Raw genomic sequence first — 14,013 nt, forward strand, 5'->3', positions numbered from 1 at the left:
AAATTTCAAACAAATCAAAGTGGGTTAATGAAGTTATTCTGCTTGAATTGCTTGGTCGTTTTTATACTAATAATCAACATCAATCTGTTGGAAAAAGTAATCTAAAAGAATATCTGGTAAACAAAAATGATCCATATCTATACTGTACATGCAAAAATGATACAGGAGGGAAAATTATTATGTGTACTCAAGAAGGATGTGCTAACTTGTGGAACCATTATAATTGCATTGACATCAAACGCAGGCCAACAACAAAAAAATGGAAATGTACAAACTGTAAATAATAAATAAAATAGATTTAAAAATAATTCAACATTATTATATATACATACATTTTTTAATCTAATGGAACAATGGAACTGCACATATTAATGAGAGCACAACAAACTATTACTATTGAATCCAACAAACATGAGTTGTCATCTTGGTATTTAAGAGTTGTAATTTGCACATGTCCATAAATAATTTTATACTTGGATCTGGTGAGTCCTATTATACGTTCTACATGTATTCTAACTGATGCTATTTTCCTTGTTTGTTCAATAGAATATGTATGTAATTGAGGAAGACCCCTTGTAAAGGCAGGTGTTTTTAAAGTAGCAAAATAAAAACCTACACTCTCACTTATAGTGAATCCCCTATCTGCTAGTACTACATCCCCTGGTAATAAATTATTCAATAACGTAGTTTTCTGTTATGTGTTTGTTACTTACCCTATCACCCCATCCTTCAGATATAAATGATACTACCCCTTGAGGTGTAATAGCTATCAAATATTTAACAGTATTTTTGTTTTTTAAGACCAAGTTTGTGCTTTAGCTTTTAAATAACTGGGTTTTTCAATTCCGATTTCAAAGCAATCAATGATAACCGCAACTGAGTTACCAAAAGCATTAAAAAATAAACGTGGCATTAAACAGCGTAATGCTTCCCTGTCTGGCCAGTAAATTAGTTTTTTCAATGCATGTTCTAAAAGAAATATAACTTTACGAAAAATGATTGATGCAGTACCACACGTGATATTAAACCTATAACTTAAATCAACAAATGGCATGTTTAACCTTAACTTCATAAGACATAACAATAATTTTTGAAATTCAGCTAACCTTTGTTTGCTAGAAGTTAGTGCAGGTTTAAATTCCTCTAAAATTAATAAACAAAAGATCAATATTTTCTAAGCCAGTATAAAATGCTAATATTTTAGGACGATTACTAAACGTCTCTTTACTTAAATTAAAATAATTTAAGTAAGTTTGTTGACTACAAAATTCATTCGAACTATTTCTTGTTCTAATGTCTGTATATTAGCCATAGTCATAGTTGTTGAAGTCTACGTCCCTGTTTCCATGTTCAGGTCCATACTTTCTACATATGACTGTAAATGTCGAGTTCCAGTGATGAAGAGGACATTGCTATGTACTACTTGTACAGAAATTTAAAGAAAAAAGACGCTAAAGAAGCATTGGGTTCATTCTTATATTGAAAGGAATCTCCACTGCCGTCCTTTTGTATCGGCCAAAGAACTTCAGGAATCCGATACGAAATTTTTGGCAAATTTTATATTAGACGACTCCATGATACTCGATAAGCATGACACACCATGTAAGAAGAAATTAAAATCGATTATAAAACGACAACAAGGGCTTTTAAAAAATAAACGATCGTCTTTATCTAAGTTACGTTTAAATTGAAAAACGGTATCGCATAAATTTAATACAAAAAAACCAGCTTCTCAGGCAATGGTGTTTATGGCAAGAGGTCTTTACTCTAACTGGAAGCTACCTGTTGCTTATTTTTTTAGTGCTTCTCCTATGAGCCATACTATATTAAATAAATTAATAAATATTACAGTTGAAAACTTTTGGAAGTGGGTCTCTATATTATAGCAGTTGTGTGCGATCATGGTGCTAATAACCAAGCAGCATATAAGGATCTAGGTATGTCCAAAGAAAACCCATTTTTTTAAATTGATAGTAAAATAAGAATATATAGAATTTATGATGCACCTCATTTAATTAAAAATTACAGAATTAACTTTTTATCATGGGATTTTTTATTTAAAGACAAACTAGTTTCTTTCAAAGACATTGTTAAAACTTATGAAATTGATAAAAATAGTAACACAAGTAAAGCATTAACAAAATTAACGGATTCTCATATAAAACCACGTCTATTCCAAAAAATTAATTGCAAATTAGCATTTCAAATTTTTAGCAATTCTTTAGCCTCTACAATTCACACTTGTGAATGGCTACAGGAGAGCTGCAATCCAACACCGCAAAAGACACTGCGATATTTGTAAAATATATGAATGATTTATTAGACACTTTAAACAGTAATTCTTTATTTGATAAAAATTAACTAAAAAGCGCTTTGTCGGAAAATAAGGTGTTGGAATTTTTAAATTTAATATTCGTAATCAGCTTGAAAAATACTATCAAATCAAAAAAAAAAGGTGTCCGGTAAAGTGATTTATACCGTGAAAACCTTTAATAGAACCTTGCTAACATTTCCTACAGTATAGTCTTTCCGATGTTTATTGGATGGTGGCGTTTCTAGAAAGTGTGATTTTGCATTCTAACAGTAGGTATTTTATTGGCTATTGTTTATTATTCTGGAAATTGTTAACATTCTGCTTATGTTGTTTGTATTGCATGAGCATTTTTCTATCTTCATCAATTGTAGAAATTTTCAAAAAAAGACAAGTATCGTAGACATTTTATATCTAGTACTGTGTTATGACCAATGTGTCTACCAATAAAATAAATAATTACCGAATAAGTAAAGTTGTATATTTTCATCTAGTTTATTTATTTCTACTTCTAAATTCTCCTCTTCCTTATTTCTGCCTTTATTAAAATATGTCTATGCAAACGCTGGTGACAGGTTTATAGTTTTTATTTTAAATATATATAATCCTAATAATAATCTTAATAACTATTATATTATTATACATGGAAATTAAGTGTTAAAGGTAAATGGGATTCTAATGTGGAGTGACTAAATCAAATAGTGTAGGATATTTTATTTTATATACAGTGAGAAAGCGAGAGTTGTGAAAAACTATATCCTGGCAGACCAGTGACCAACCACATTGGAAGTGGATTGGCTTATTAAATACGATGTATATAAGAACAGTTCAGGGTACAAAAATTAATCCCACATATTTTAAGTTGAAAAGTATGTTGTTTTCAAAGTATTTTTCAGAGGTTACTGTGTGCTAAATTCTAAATTTGTAAAATTGTTTATGCGCTTGTGTGTTGATTTAGAGAACTGTTTTTGTGTGGGCTATTACTCATATTTTGTTATTCACTACAATATGAAACCGAGAAAAATAAAACGCTAAAAACAATGATAAATAATCGTGTGTAATTTACACACAGTGCTTTAAGGTCTTTTATATACTGGCGCATTCATAGAATGAAAAATCTGGGTACATAGACCGTATTGTTAAGTATTTGTAATATTCAAAATTGTATTTCGCATAGATACGAATTTCAGGTGTAAATATAACGCAATAAACTATATTACCAACGGAAATTCAATGTATAAAATAAATACCAGAAAAAACTTGACCAACTTATGGTGTTATTTATTAAGAAATTATTTTATTATTATAATATAAAATAAAAACTAACACACTATCGTTTTAAGTTTTTTTCGATATTTATTAGGTATATAATGTATATCAAGTAGAAATAAATAAATAAATAACTAGGTCAATGTTGTTTTCATTTAGAATATATATTTCTTGTTTTTTGCACATTGGTATATGACTAAAAGGTAACTGTTTGAACAAGCAGTTTTCTATGCTTGTTTAAATACATCAAATTGTGTTTTTACCTTATTTCAATAAATAACAACAAAAAAGTAATAACAATGATAAAACCGAGAAAATAGTTTTAAAAGATATAAAAAAATAAAACAGTAAACTTATTCATGACCGGAAGTGGTAACTAGTAGGTGTTCAGAGACCAATAATTTCATTAGCATGAGTGCATGAAAAAAAAGATAAGGACAGGGTGTTTTGTTAAAATATGTTTATACATAACTTATGTAACCTATTGATATTATTATACAATTTATCTACGGGGTTTATCTTACCTTATACATTAAAATCTTAATAACACTATTGAACTACAATAAATGCATTATTAGCTATTAACTAAAAACTGAATATTTTTTTTGCAAAATAATTTTTTAGTCATTAACTTTTTAAAAATATAATATTATAATAATTTGCTTGTGAAAAAATTACTATGGGTCTAAGAAAACCACTAACATATGAAGAAAGTGGTAAAATTATAGGTTTTAAGGAAATTGGGCCTCCAACTGGGAAATTTCAAGACGACTTAATAGAAGTTCAACAATTATTGACAATTTTGTTAAACTTGGTACCAACAAATCTACTGAACGACCTCCAGATCGTGAGATTAGAGTAATTTTAAAAGCTCCGTCAATTTCTGTTTTAGGTGGTGACTGGTGTTCGTGGTACTTTGGAGCAATCTGTAGTGGAAACTAATATTCGTAACGTACAGAGACTGTTGAAACATACGCTTAACGACACTTATTTGAAAACAAATTTTAAGAAAGTGAGTGAACGCGATGAAAATGCAAGATTAAATTTTGCAAAAAATACCATGAATTGGACAAATAAGTAAAAAAGGGCGATTCTTGCGGATGAAAAAAAATTTAATTAGATGGTCCTGACGGTTATTCTTATTAATATGATGATTAAAAAAAAGAAGAAACAATACTTTCAAAACGTCAAATTGGTAGAGGTTCCGTTATAGTATGGAGCGCTATTAGGTATAAATGTGGTGACCAAAAAAAAAAAAAACCAAAAATAGTACATTTTAAAACTTTGCCCATAGGCCATCTCCATTTATATAGATTGCTTTTATTTTATCTGATTACTCTATTATTTCGGTTTCTTTTATCAACTATAAAACCTGATTATTTAAAATTATAATTTCATTATAATGTCAACTTATTAGGTGTGTGTCTTTATGATGAAATACATTTAAAATATAAGAAATATTCTAAATTATAATTATTGAAAAGTATACAAATTTTAAATTATTTTTAAATGTAATGAAATAATAAAATAACAAACTTTATTAATATGTTTCCTACGTATTTAACTTCAATAACATTTGAAATTTTATAATAAAAAGCATACAATTTAAATGTTAAAAAAATAACTTGTTTCCTACATGTTTAACTTTATAAACATTTGAAATTTTATTAGCTATGAGGTACTCAATTATATTTTAATTGTTGATTGATGCAACAATTCTATTATACTTAGTCGTAGTTGATACTAAAAAGGCAAAATATTATTGATTTATATTGTGTTATTATGCATTATGTCGAACTATAAAATATAAATGAACTATGAAATTATAAAAATTGAAAACAACGTATAAGCCCTTAATATTTTCAAAAAAAGAGTAATGTTTCATGTACTTAATACTAATGTTAATGACAATAGGACAGTGCATCAAAAAAAAGTTCAGTCCTACAAAAAAGAGTACATCTATCACCATAGGTATAATGGAAGAAGAGAAATGTTATTTTTAGATGGCCGAATAAAATTTGCTAACAAATAAAATTACCTTTAACTTTTTAAATATAAATTTTTCAACACATATCCAAGTCAAATTTTGTCTTTCAATAGGACAATACAGGTGATTCTTTTAGCGCCTTTCACTACTTTACCTACCCAAAAACTATTTAGATATTTACAAAAAAATATGTTTAATAATTTGTTTGTGTATAAAATACTAACTTTTTATATAATACTTTTTTTGTATCTTCCCCCTTCCTCAAAAACTCCACACCAACTTTTAATTTTCAAATGGTAACCCCTATAAATATTTTTGTTTCTAGATAGATAATATTATTTAAAAAAAAATTACATATTGCAAGTTTAGTTCCAACTATAAGTTTTAAAGTTATTACTTATTAGCATTAGAAGTAATAAACGTGCGGCGTAGTAGGTAAACTATTTTTTCGGTCTTTCAGCAATATTTAAGAGACGCTAAAGTCAATGCTCGGATGGCTGCTGTACATTCAAGTTCCAATAAGAATATTTTGATGATATGAAACTGTCAACTGATAACAAGTTTAATATACGACGCTTGTTTTGATAATTCAGCTGTAGTATAAATTATACCTGCTATAATATTACTTTAAATTCTTATCTTTTATTATCCACTAGTAAAACGCGTTAAATATTTTAGCTATCAATGTCATGACCAGTCTGACTAAGTGACCACGTATCGTTTTAGTAACAGTAGTGAGTAGTTTGTACATTTTGTTACTGATATTATGATGTAACCTAAAAATTGCCGTTCTAATGAAATACTTCAATCTTTATAGTCAATAACCGTACAACGATGTGCTGTTTATATTAACACTAACACATAACGTTTAATGTTAATTTTAAATATATTTGCGTTTAATTCCATTGGAAAATGGTATTCTAAAACTAAAAAATGATTGTCTTTAAAGTTGTTTGAAAAAACATAATATTTATAAGAAAATTTCGGCATTCGTTTCGTGAATCACATTTAAACTTTTCGGAATAAAGAAGTTTGATTTGTTTATTCAAAAATGATAAAATGCCTAATGGTAAGTTAACTACTTAAAATTATTTTAAACTATTTTAAATATATCAATTTTTTTTCTTTGTATTAGGTGAAGGCACCAATAATTAATATTTTTTATTGTTATAACTACCGACAATAATCTAATAACGAATAAAAATAATGGGTTAAGCGTCAACTGTGTAAAATATCAAAAAGTACAAGTGCCTCTTATTAGCTGCGTTTTTAAAATTGTCAACAACTCAACAACACAAACGAATTGAGAAAAGCAATTCAAGAATCTTGTGATAGTGTTCTGCAAAAATCGTAAAAAAAAAATGTTACAAAACTATACCCAGCAGAATATTTGCAGTCATAAATAATAATGGAGGTTCAACTTTCTAAGTACTAATAACTGTACTAAAATTTGTTACTCAAATAGGATAACTATAGGAATTATCATAATAATTGCCTTTCACTTTTTTTGTCACGGAAAAATTGTTTTTTCATAAATTCTAAATAAATAAAATTGATTGAATAATAACTTTTTGTATTAAATTGGAATATTATAATTATTAAATAAAAAAATATGATTAGATATGGGGTTATTTGTACCAATGTCTAATACCCTAAGAAAAATAAACATAAATTCTCCGCCTTTATCGTTTTGTCATGCAGTGTAGTAATATTTTATAATTTTCATATATTTACAATATGGACAAAAAGTAAATATATTATCACAAAAACAATAATTTTCTCTATTATAATTATCATTAATTAATTAGTTTATATAATTTTTCATAAAAATAAGTATCGACAACAATTTTTTTTAATTTGGTACACACTATATTTATCCAAAGTAGTTGACGACCAGTATTATTTGTTAATTACTAAGGGTCTGAAATGAATTCACGTATAAGTCCAATAACAGATAAGGGTTTTTGGGTGGGCTATTACTCATATTTTGTTATTCACAGCGATAGAAAACTAAGTAAAATAAAACGCTTAAAACAACAAAAACAATTGTGTGATTTTACATATAACTCTACTAGGTCTTCTTTATATGCATGTAAGTACGAAAAAACTGGGTACATAGACCATTATTAAGTATGTGTATGTGTGTGTCATTTATGTGTGGGCTATTACTCATATTTTGTTATTCACTTCGATACGAATTTAAGGTAAATAAGACACAAAAAAAAAATATTACCTACAGTCGCGTGTGTTGCTTATACACTTTGCCGTTTGTTATAATATACTAGCACATTTCGTACAACGAAAATTCGGTGTAAAAAATAAGACTTAATACACAATCGACTGTAAACCCAAATTTAAGCCTCCGATTAAAGAGCAAAAAAAAAAAAGCCAGTATAGTAGGGTTGGGGTATAGTGGAGAGATGGAGGTCATAGTTCTACTGAAGTTATAGATATTATTATAACTGAAAGTGAAAAAATCACTTTTAAATAAACGCTTCGATGCGAATCTGTGAATAGTACAGGTTTAAACCAGTATAGTCCAAACCAAGCACCGTAAGAAAGTGTTATACGTAAGTGGGTAGAGTTAGTAGTAAGCAAGTTAGGGAGGTGTAGTGTTCACAGATAAAAAGATACAAATATCGATAAAAGCGTTGTTGCCTAGTGACAATAATGTGCTTAAAAATTAATTTTAGTATTAGGGCGGATACAATTAAGATTGATCTTCTGTCAAAAAAATGTCATATTTTATTTGTCATATGATTGTCATAGATACAACAATATAATGAAAATATCTCCATACATGCCAACCTGGAAACTGACTACGGTCAAAGTGTTATTTTTCCCTTTTTTTTGGGGTGGGGGAGGGGGTATTCTCTAATAAAAAAAAACTCGGACTTCAGATTTTTTAGAGATAATTGAATACTATGTTACAGCCCCATTTTTGATCTACCTTAGTAAAAAATTCAAAGACTAACGTATTTTTTAATTTTTGTCTACAAATTTAGTTAAAAATTTACAATTTAAGTGAAAAACATATGTGGCTATTTAAAAAAAAAACAAAAATCCCCCTTTTTGGCTTATAAGGATTGGTGATAAAAAATTTCAAAATATTGGAAAAAAATATTGTTCAAAATATTAATATATTTCGAGAAAATGAGTGTCTTACCCAAAATGAATCTCCCTGTATATAAATATGTATATATAAAAGAACCTTTCACGAGAAAATATTTAAACTTAGTTAGATGGAAATTTAATAAGGCTATAATGTTATTTTTTACTGTTTATACACAAATATATATATATATATATATATTTGTAGATTTTGTATTTTTATCCGACAAAAACTTTTTTTGATTGTTTGATTTCGTCTTAACATTCAAATGCCATTTAGTAATTTAATTTCGAAAATAATTATAAGAAATTTTTAAAATTAATTTTTAAAGCAAAATTTCAGTTATCTCATAGTTATCTGATTTTTTTTATTAAACACTTTATAATATGAACATATTACATTTTTTTTACTTAACGTAACCTGACAATTTTTACCCGTTTGTAGAAGGAGACTAATATACTGAGTTGTTGTGTAGAACAAAAATTGTATGATTTATGAATCTCTAGGAGTATTTATAGCTTGATTAGTTTGAACGGGTGAATAACTATAGTTCTGCTAAAAAACTAGTGTTTCAATACGCCTTATCACTAACCTAACCCTTAGTTTCTAAGCTCGCGAACTATAACGTCTTATCACTAATCTCTAGTGAAAATAAGGAGGGTAGGAGAAAATGGGGGAAGTAGACATACTCGTGATATAATGTCTTCCGGAAAGATTGACAAATAATTAATTATGGGAAAAAAATATTCTGGAAAGTGCAACAAAGATGTTATTATTGTGATGTTTGCCACGAAGGAACAATTTTAACGAGGTCAGTGTGAATGGAAGAGTGGCCGTTAGGTAAGGTATAAGATAGATGAAAGTAAATAACGGAAGATTAAACGTGAGAGAGAGAGAGAGAGAGAGAGAACAGAATTATTAGTTATTAAAAAACCTAAGCCTAAAGAAAAATGTACTTGACTTTTGGTGTATATCGATATTTCAAATTACACTCGACGACGCTTTAAGTGACACATTTTTCAGTCGAAAAAACAGTGTAGAAAAACGGAGTATTAAAAACAACACATGTGTCTAAGGCGAAAACAAAATATCTCTCATCGCTTCAAATCGGGTTGAACCCACAAAGTATGCATAGTTTACGATTAACCGTCAAAATGTACGCTTGCTTTATGAACAATCATATTTTGTAAATTCATATTTGTTCAGAACATTTGTTTGTTTTCATTCTGATAAAACTGAAAATCGCAGATAGAGATTTTCATTCAATTTTTTTTGTTCCCGAGTTAAACACTAAAAAAATGTATAAGTTCGCTGTTTTGTTGGTATCGTGTGCCTTGGTTGCCAGTAATCCTGAACGAGTTCTAACAGAAGATGAAAAAATAATCGTAAAGACCACAGTTAAAGTAAATTAAATAATAATTTTATAGAAACCAAAAACTAAAACTCACTTTCATTTTTTTAAATAAAAAACCCTTAGCATATTCTCCGTTAAATTATAAAAAATACTATAGTAAATACATTATAAGTTAATTTGTTTTATGCCCCCGAATATTAAACAAAACTTCTAAAACTCTAAAATAAAGTTTGGGTACATAATTTTCACTCGAAAATATATTCAAATTATACTGAAGCCACAACTTTTTCTCTTCCCTATCTATTATTGTTCTTTTAACTCCATAAGGATAATAATTTAACAGAAAATAACAAAACACTATTAAAAATCAATATGTTTTACATTTATATTTTGTATAGTATAGTATAGTTTGAATATATTTCAATGAAAAATTAAAAAGTTGATTGTCCAGATTTTTTTTTGCAATTTGTGTAATTATGTTTTTGTTCATTGATCAAATGTTAATATATGAAATTATTAGGTTATTCATAATTGAACGGAGAATGATGGAATTTATTTTTTAAAATATTTTAACAAAATTTTATAGGGAGTTGTAGAGCTATTTAATAAAAAAATAAACGCTGATTAAAAAATTAATAATATTCGTATATTAAAGTTAAAATATGTATCCTATTTTTTATACTGGGAATTCTCATGTAAAACATTTTTTTATAATAACCAAAAAAATAAAAAATTGACATTAACGACCTAAATGGTTAATTAAGTCTTGGGCAATACTCGAACTCATAGGTAAAAAGTTAATTTAATCTTAATTTATATTTAAATAAAGAAATAATGGAATAAAAGTTAATTTATTATTCGTGATATATTCAAATAAGTATTTAATCGAATAATGCCTTTATCTTAATTCGTTGAATGATATAACTAAAACCAATTTTAGCCGGAATTAGAGGCAGTTTACAATGACTATCTAGCACTTATTAAACCTGGTAAAACAACCATGGAAGAGAAATGGCTTCTCGGATTTGTGGGTGACAATAAGACAAATTTGAATGCTATAGACAGTTACAAAAGTGAAAAGAATTTTACATCGGAATTTAAAAGTAAGAATATATTATTATATTCAATTTATCATTCAATAATATTTGTTTTTGCTTCAAAGCGAAGCTGTCAAGCAGTTGTTTTAGGGCGTTAAGAAAAAAAATTCTTATTTAAACTAACATGTATACAATTTTCAGCTTGGCATAGAAACTAAAAAAACATAATCTAGTAAATTGTCGGTTTTCAAACGGTATAGTGGAATTAATTTTAATGTTTAAAATAATTATTTTAGCTAAAAAATCCTTAACAAAAGCTTTATTATGTTTATTTACTAATATTGTTAATAAAAAATATTAATTTTCAAATAAAAAAATAAAAGGTCAGGGGTAGATTGAAAAGTTAATATAACCCCCCTATGGGAAACTTTTTCTGTGTAATCAACATATAATTTTACTTCGATGTAGTTAAATTTTTTCTAAGTTGCTTGATTTTTTATAGTAACACTATAATAATATATATGGTAAATATAGTTAAAGCCCTTGTTTTAAAAAAAACGTTAAAATGATTATTTCTAGTTCTAATTGCAGAAAAGCTTCTTAAAATTGTCCAGTTTATAACCTTAATCTACATATAATAAAATCTAGATTATTATCAAGGCTATCTTGTATTTTTAACTAGCACAATATAATTTAAAATAACAAAATTAATTTTTTTTTGTGATAGATTTAGAGAAAAAATACTTACGATAAAAACCACAAAAATAATTTTATTGTAGAATATTTCAAAAATCTTGGAAAAAAGCAATATCTCAACAATACCCATTAAGACAGATACCTACTAAATGTTATGTAAACTATTTGACGTCATATTCCTTCTAAATTAATATAATATGAGATATTTCTACATTTATGTTATATTTAAATTCCTTGATTGGTGTTTTTGGAGTCAACTGCGTTGTATTAGATAGTTCCAAATATTAATATAATTTTTATTTTGCTATGAAAGTTAGAGAACTTTTTTCTATACAGGGTAGAGCAATAAAACGTTAGACACTCACTTTCTCGTAGAACACTGTCAAATTACTAAAAATGCTAAATATTTAGTAATTTTTTTATTGCATAATTACACAAAAAACATTTTCAAAAAAAGAAACTATAAAATGGTTATTAATTTCCGAGAAAACTGGTGTCGTGGCGTGTTAAAATAATCATCCTGTATTATACCGGGTCAGTAAAAAATCACATTGCGACCCATTATTACATCCAATTTTTCACGTTACACTTTTTGCCCACTCTGTATAACGAGCCCTCAGTCATAGCGCGACAAAATTTACGTCACATGTCACAATGTGTGAATTTATAGTTTTTTTTTATGTATAATTTGTAATATTTAACGATTTGTTAAAAAATGTTTTTTTTTATTTAGGTAAAATATGCGTACCTCTATTTGTAGAATATCTGAAAATAGTAAACAAAATACAAAACGATGCTAACCACACAGAAAAGGACGTAGTTACCTTCGCCAAAGAATGTCTTGAAAACGTAAAAAAAATTCAAGAAGATTTGCGGCACCACGACTAAAACAATAAAATTAAAATAAATAACTATACATAAGTATAAACTATTCCGGTTATAATAAATATCTTGTCAAGTCATATACACAAAATTTCACATTTGCACAATTATATACATTGTATTGTCACTGTTATATAAATTAAATATATCTCTTACACACAGGGCTAGAGTTAAAATAAATTAACGTATATTCCTGTACCAAGTCATTCCTATACAATCCACATGCTTCAAAATAAAACAATTGTCTGAGCGTCAAAATGTATACAGAATCCGTACGTGACCACATTCCCTATTTCTTTTTATCTCATCTCACTTTACATGCAGTGTTTTAACTCAAATTAAAAGTTGTTGATTATTGTTTTTTCGCATAATGAACTGGTTGTTGAAAACGATTTCCAAGATTTCTACCTTTGGCCAGTGGCGTTTTTACCTAACTATTTACCAAGGAAGAGATTGTTTTAAACTTTTATTCTACCGATAAAAAATAGTATAAAACTTGATTTTATTTTTCAATAAATGAAACGATCCCTTTATTAATATTTTCTGCAATTTTTTTTTTAATAATTAATAAGTAAGATAATGTAATGAAGAAATAAAATATAAAATATATATATATATATATTTATATATATCGATTTATAAATTCTACAAACACGGTTGCATGTGTAACACACGAACACTGTAATTTAAATAAGACCATTCCTCGACTTAACCGAGCGTGATTACGAGTACCGTTCAAAGAAGTCTGATAGTTACCGTTATACAATAATTTACTTAATTACTTAACCCAATAAAGCAATTGAAGCACAGGATTCTTTTAAAAGGGGTGTTATATTTAATAGTATGAGTGTTATTATAACTGACTTGACACACCGCTTTGAAGCACATCAAAAATGTTGTAATCTGTTTTACCCTATTTTATGCTACATGAAGTCATCCTGTGAAGAACTTGAAATTAACGTAAAAAAAATTATTGAAGTATATTCTAATGATTTATCGCCTACTATGTTGAATGAATTATTACATTTAAAAAAAATTCATAAATCGATTTTTCAAACAGAAATCGAAATATGTCCTCTAAAACTATTGAACGAAATTTATGCAAAGAGAAATTAGAAACTATCTTTATAAATACTTCTGTTGTTTTAAGGATATTTTGTACACTCCCAATGACAGTCTCTGAAGCAGAAAAAGCATTTAGTAAATTAGGAAATCAGATTAAGACTTGGCAGAGGGCTTCAATTGGCCAAGAACGACTCAATTCCCTTGCACTTTTATCGATTGAAAACTAACTTGCATCAAAAATTAACTTCGATGATATTATATATGATTTTGCAAAAAAAGAAAAATGTAAATAATATAAAA

At 27.3% G+C, this 14,013-nt stretch overlaps 1 protein-coding gene and 1 pseudogene across 1 annotated transcript; one reads left to right on the forward strand and one right to left on the reverse strand.

Moving 5' to 3' along the window:
* Window positions 1–337: 337 nt before the first annotated feature.
* On the reverse strand, window positions 338–2,088 carry LOC126842521 (uncharacterized; annotated as a pseudogene).
* A 4,474-nt stretch (window positions 2,089–6,562) lies between these two features.
* On the forward strand, window positions 6,563–12,727 carry LOC126842520 (uncharacterized). Its single transcript, XM_050579531.1, has 3 exons — window positions 6,563–6,636; window positions 10,974–11,136; window positions 12,500–12,727. Exons 1-3 carry the CDS (start codon window positions 6,619–6,621, stop codon window positions 12,652–12,654), a joined length of 336 nt encoding a protein of 111 aa, XP_050435488.1. The 5' UTR covers window positions 6,563–6,618; the 3' UTR covers window positions 12,655–12,727.
* Window positions 12,728–14,013: the final 1,286 nt, after the last annotated feature.

Source organism: Adelges cooleyi, unplaced genomic scaffold, assembly GCF_023614345.1.
Source record: "Adelges cooleyi isolate 19-005CV unplaced genomic scaffold, UGA_ACOO_1.1 ACOO_flye_CR_arks_rails_tigmint_CR_PRNA_537, whole genome shotgun sequence".
Lineage (NCBI taxonomy): Eukaryota > Metazoa > Arthropoda > Insecta > Hemiptera > Adelgidae > Adelges > Adelges cooleyi.

Excerpts from the sequence above, each read along its gene's own strand:
- LOC126842520 (XM_050579531.1), top strand. Across the intron at positions 11,137-12,499 it reads TTTTACATCGGAATTTAAAA|GTAAAATATGCGTACCTCTA; the intron begins GTAAGAATATAT and ends TTTTTTATTTAG.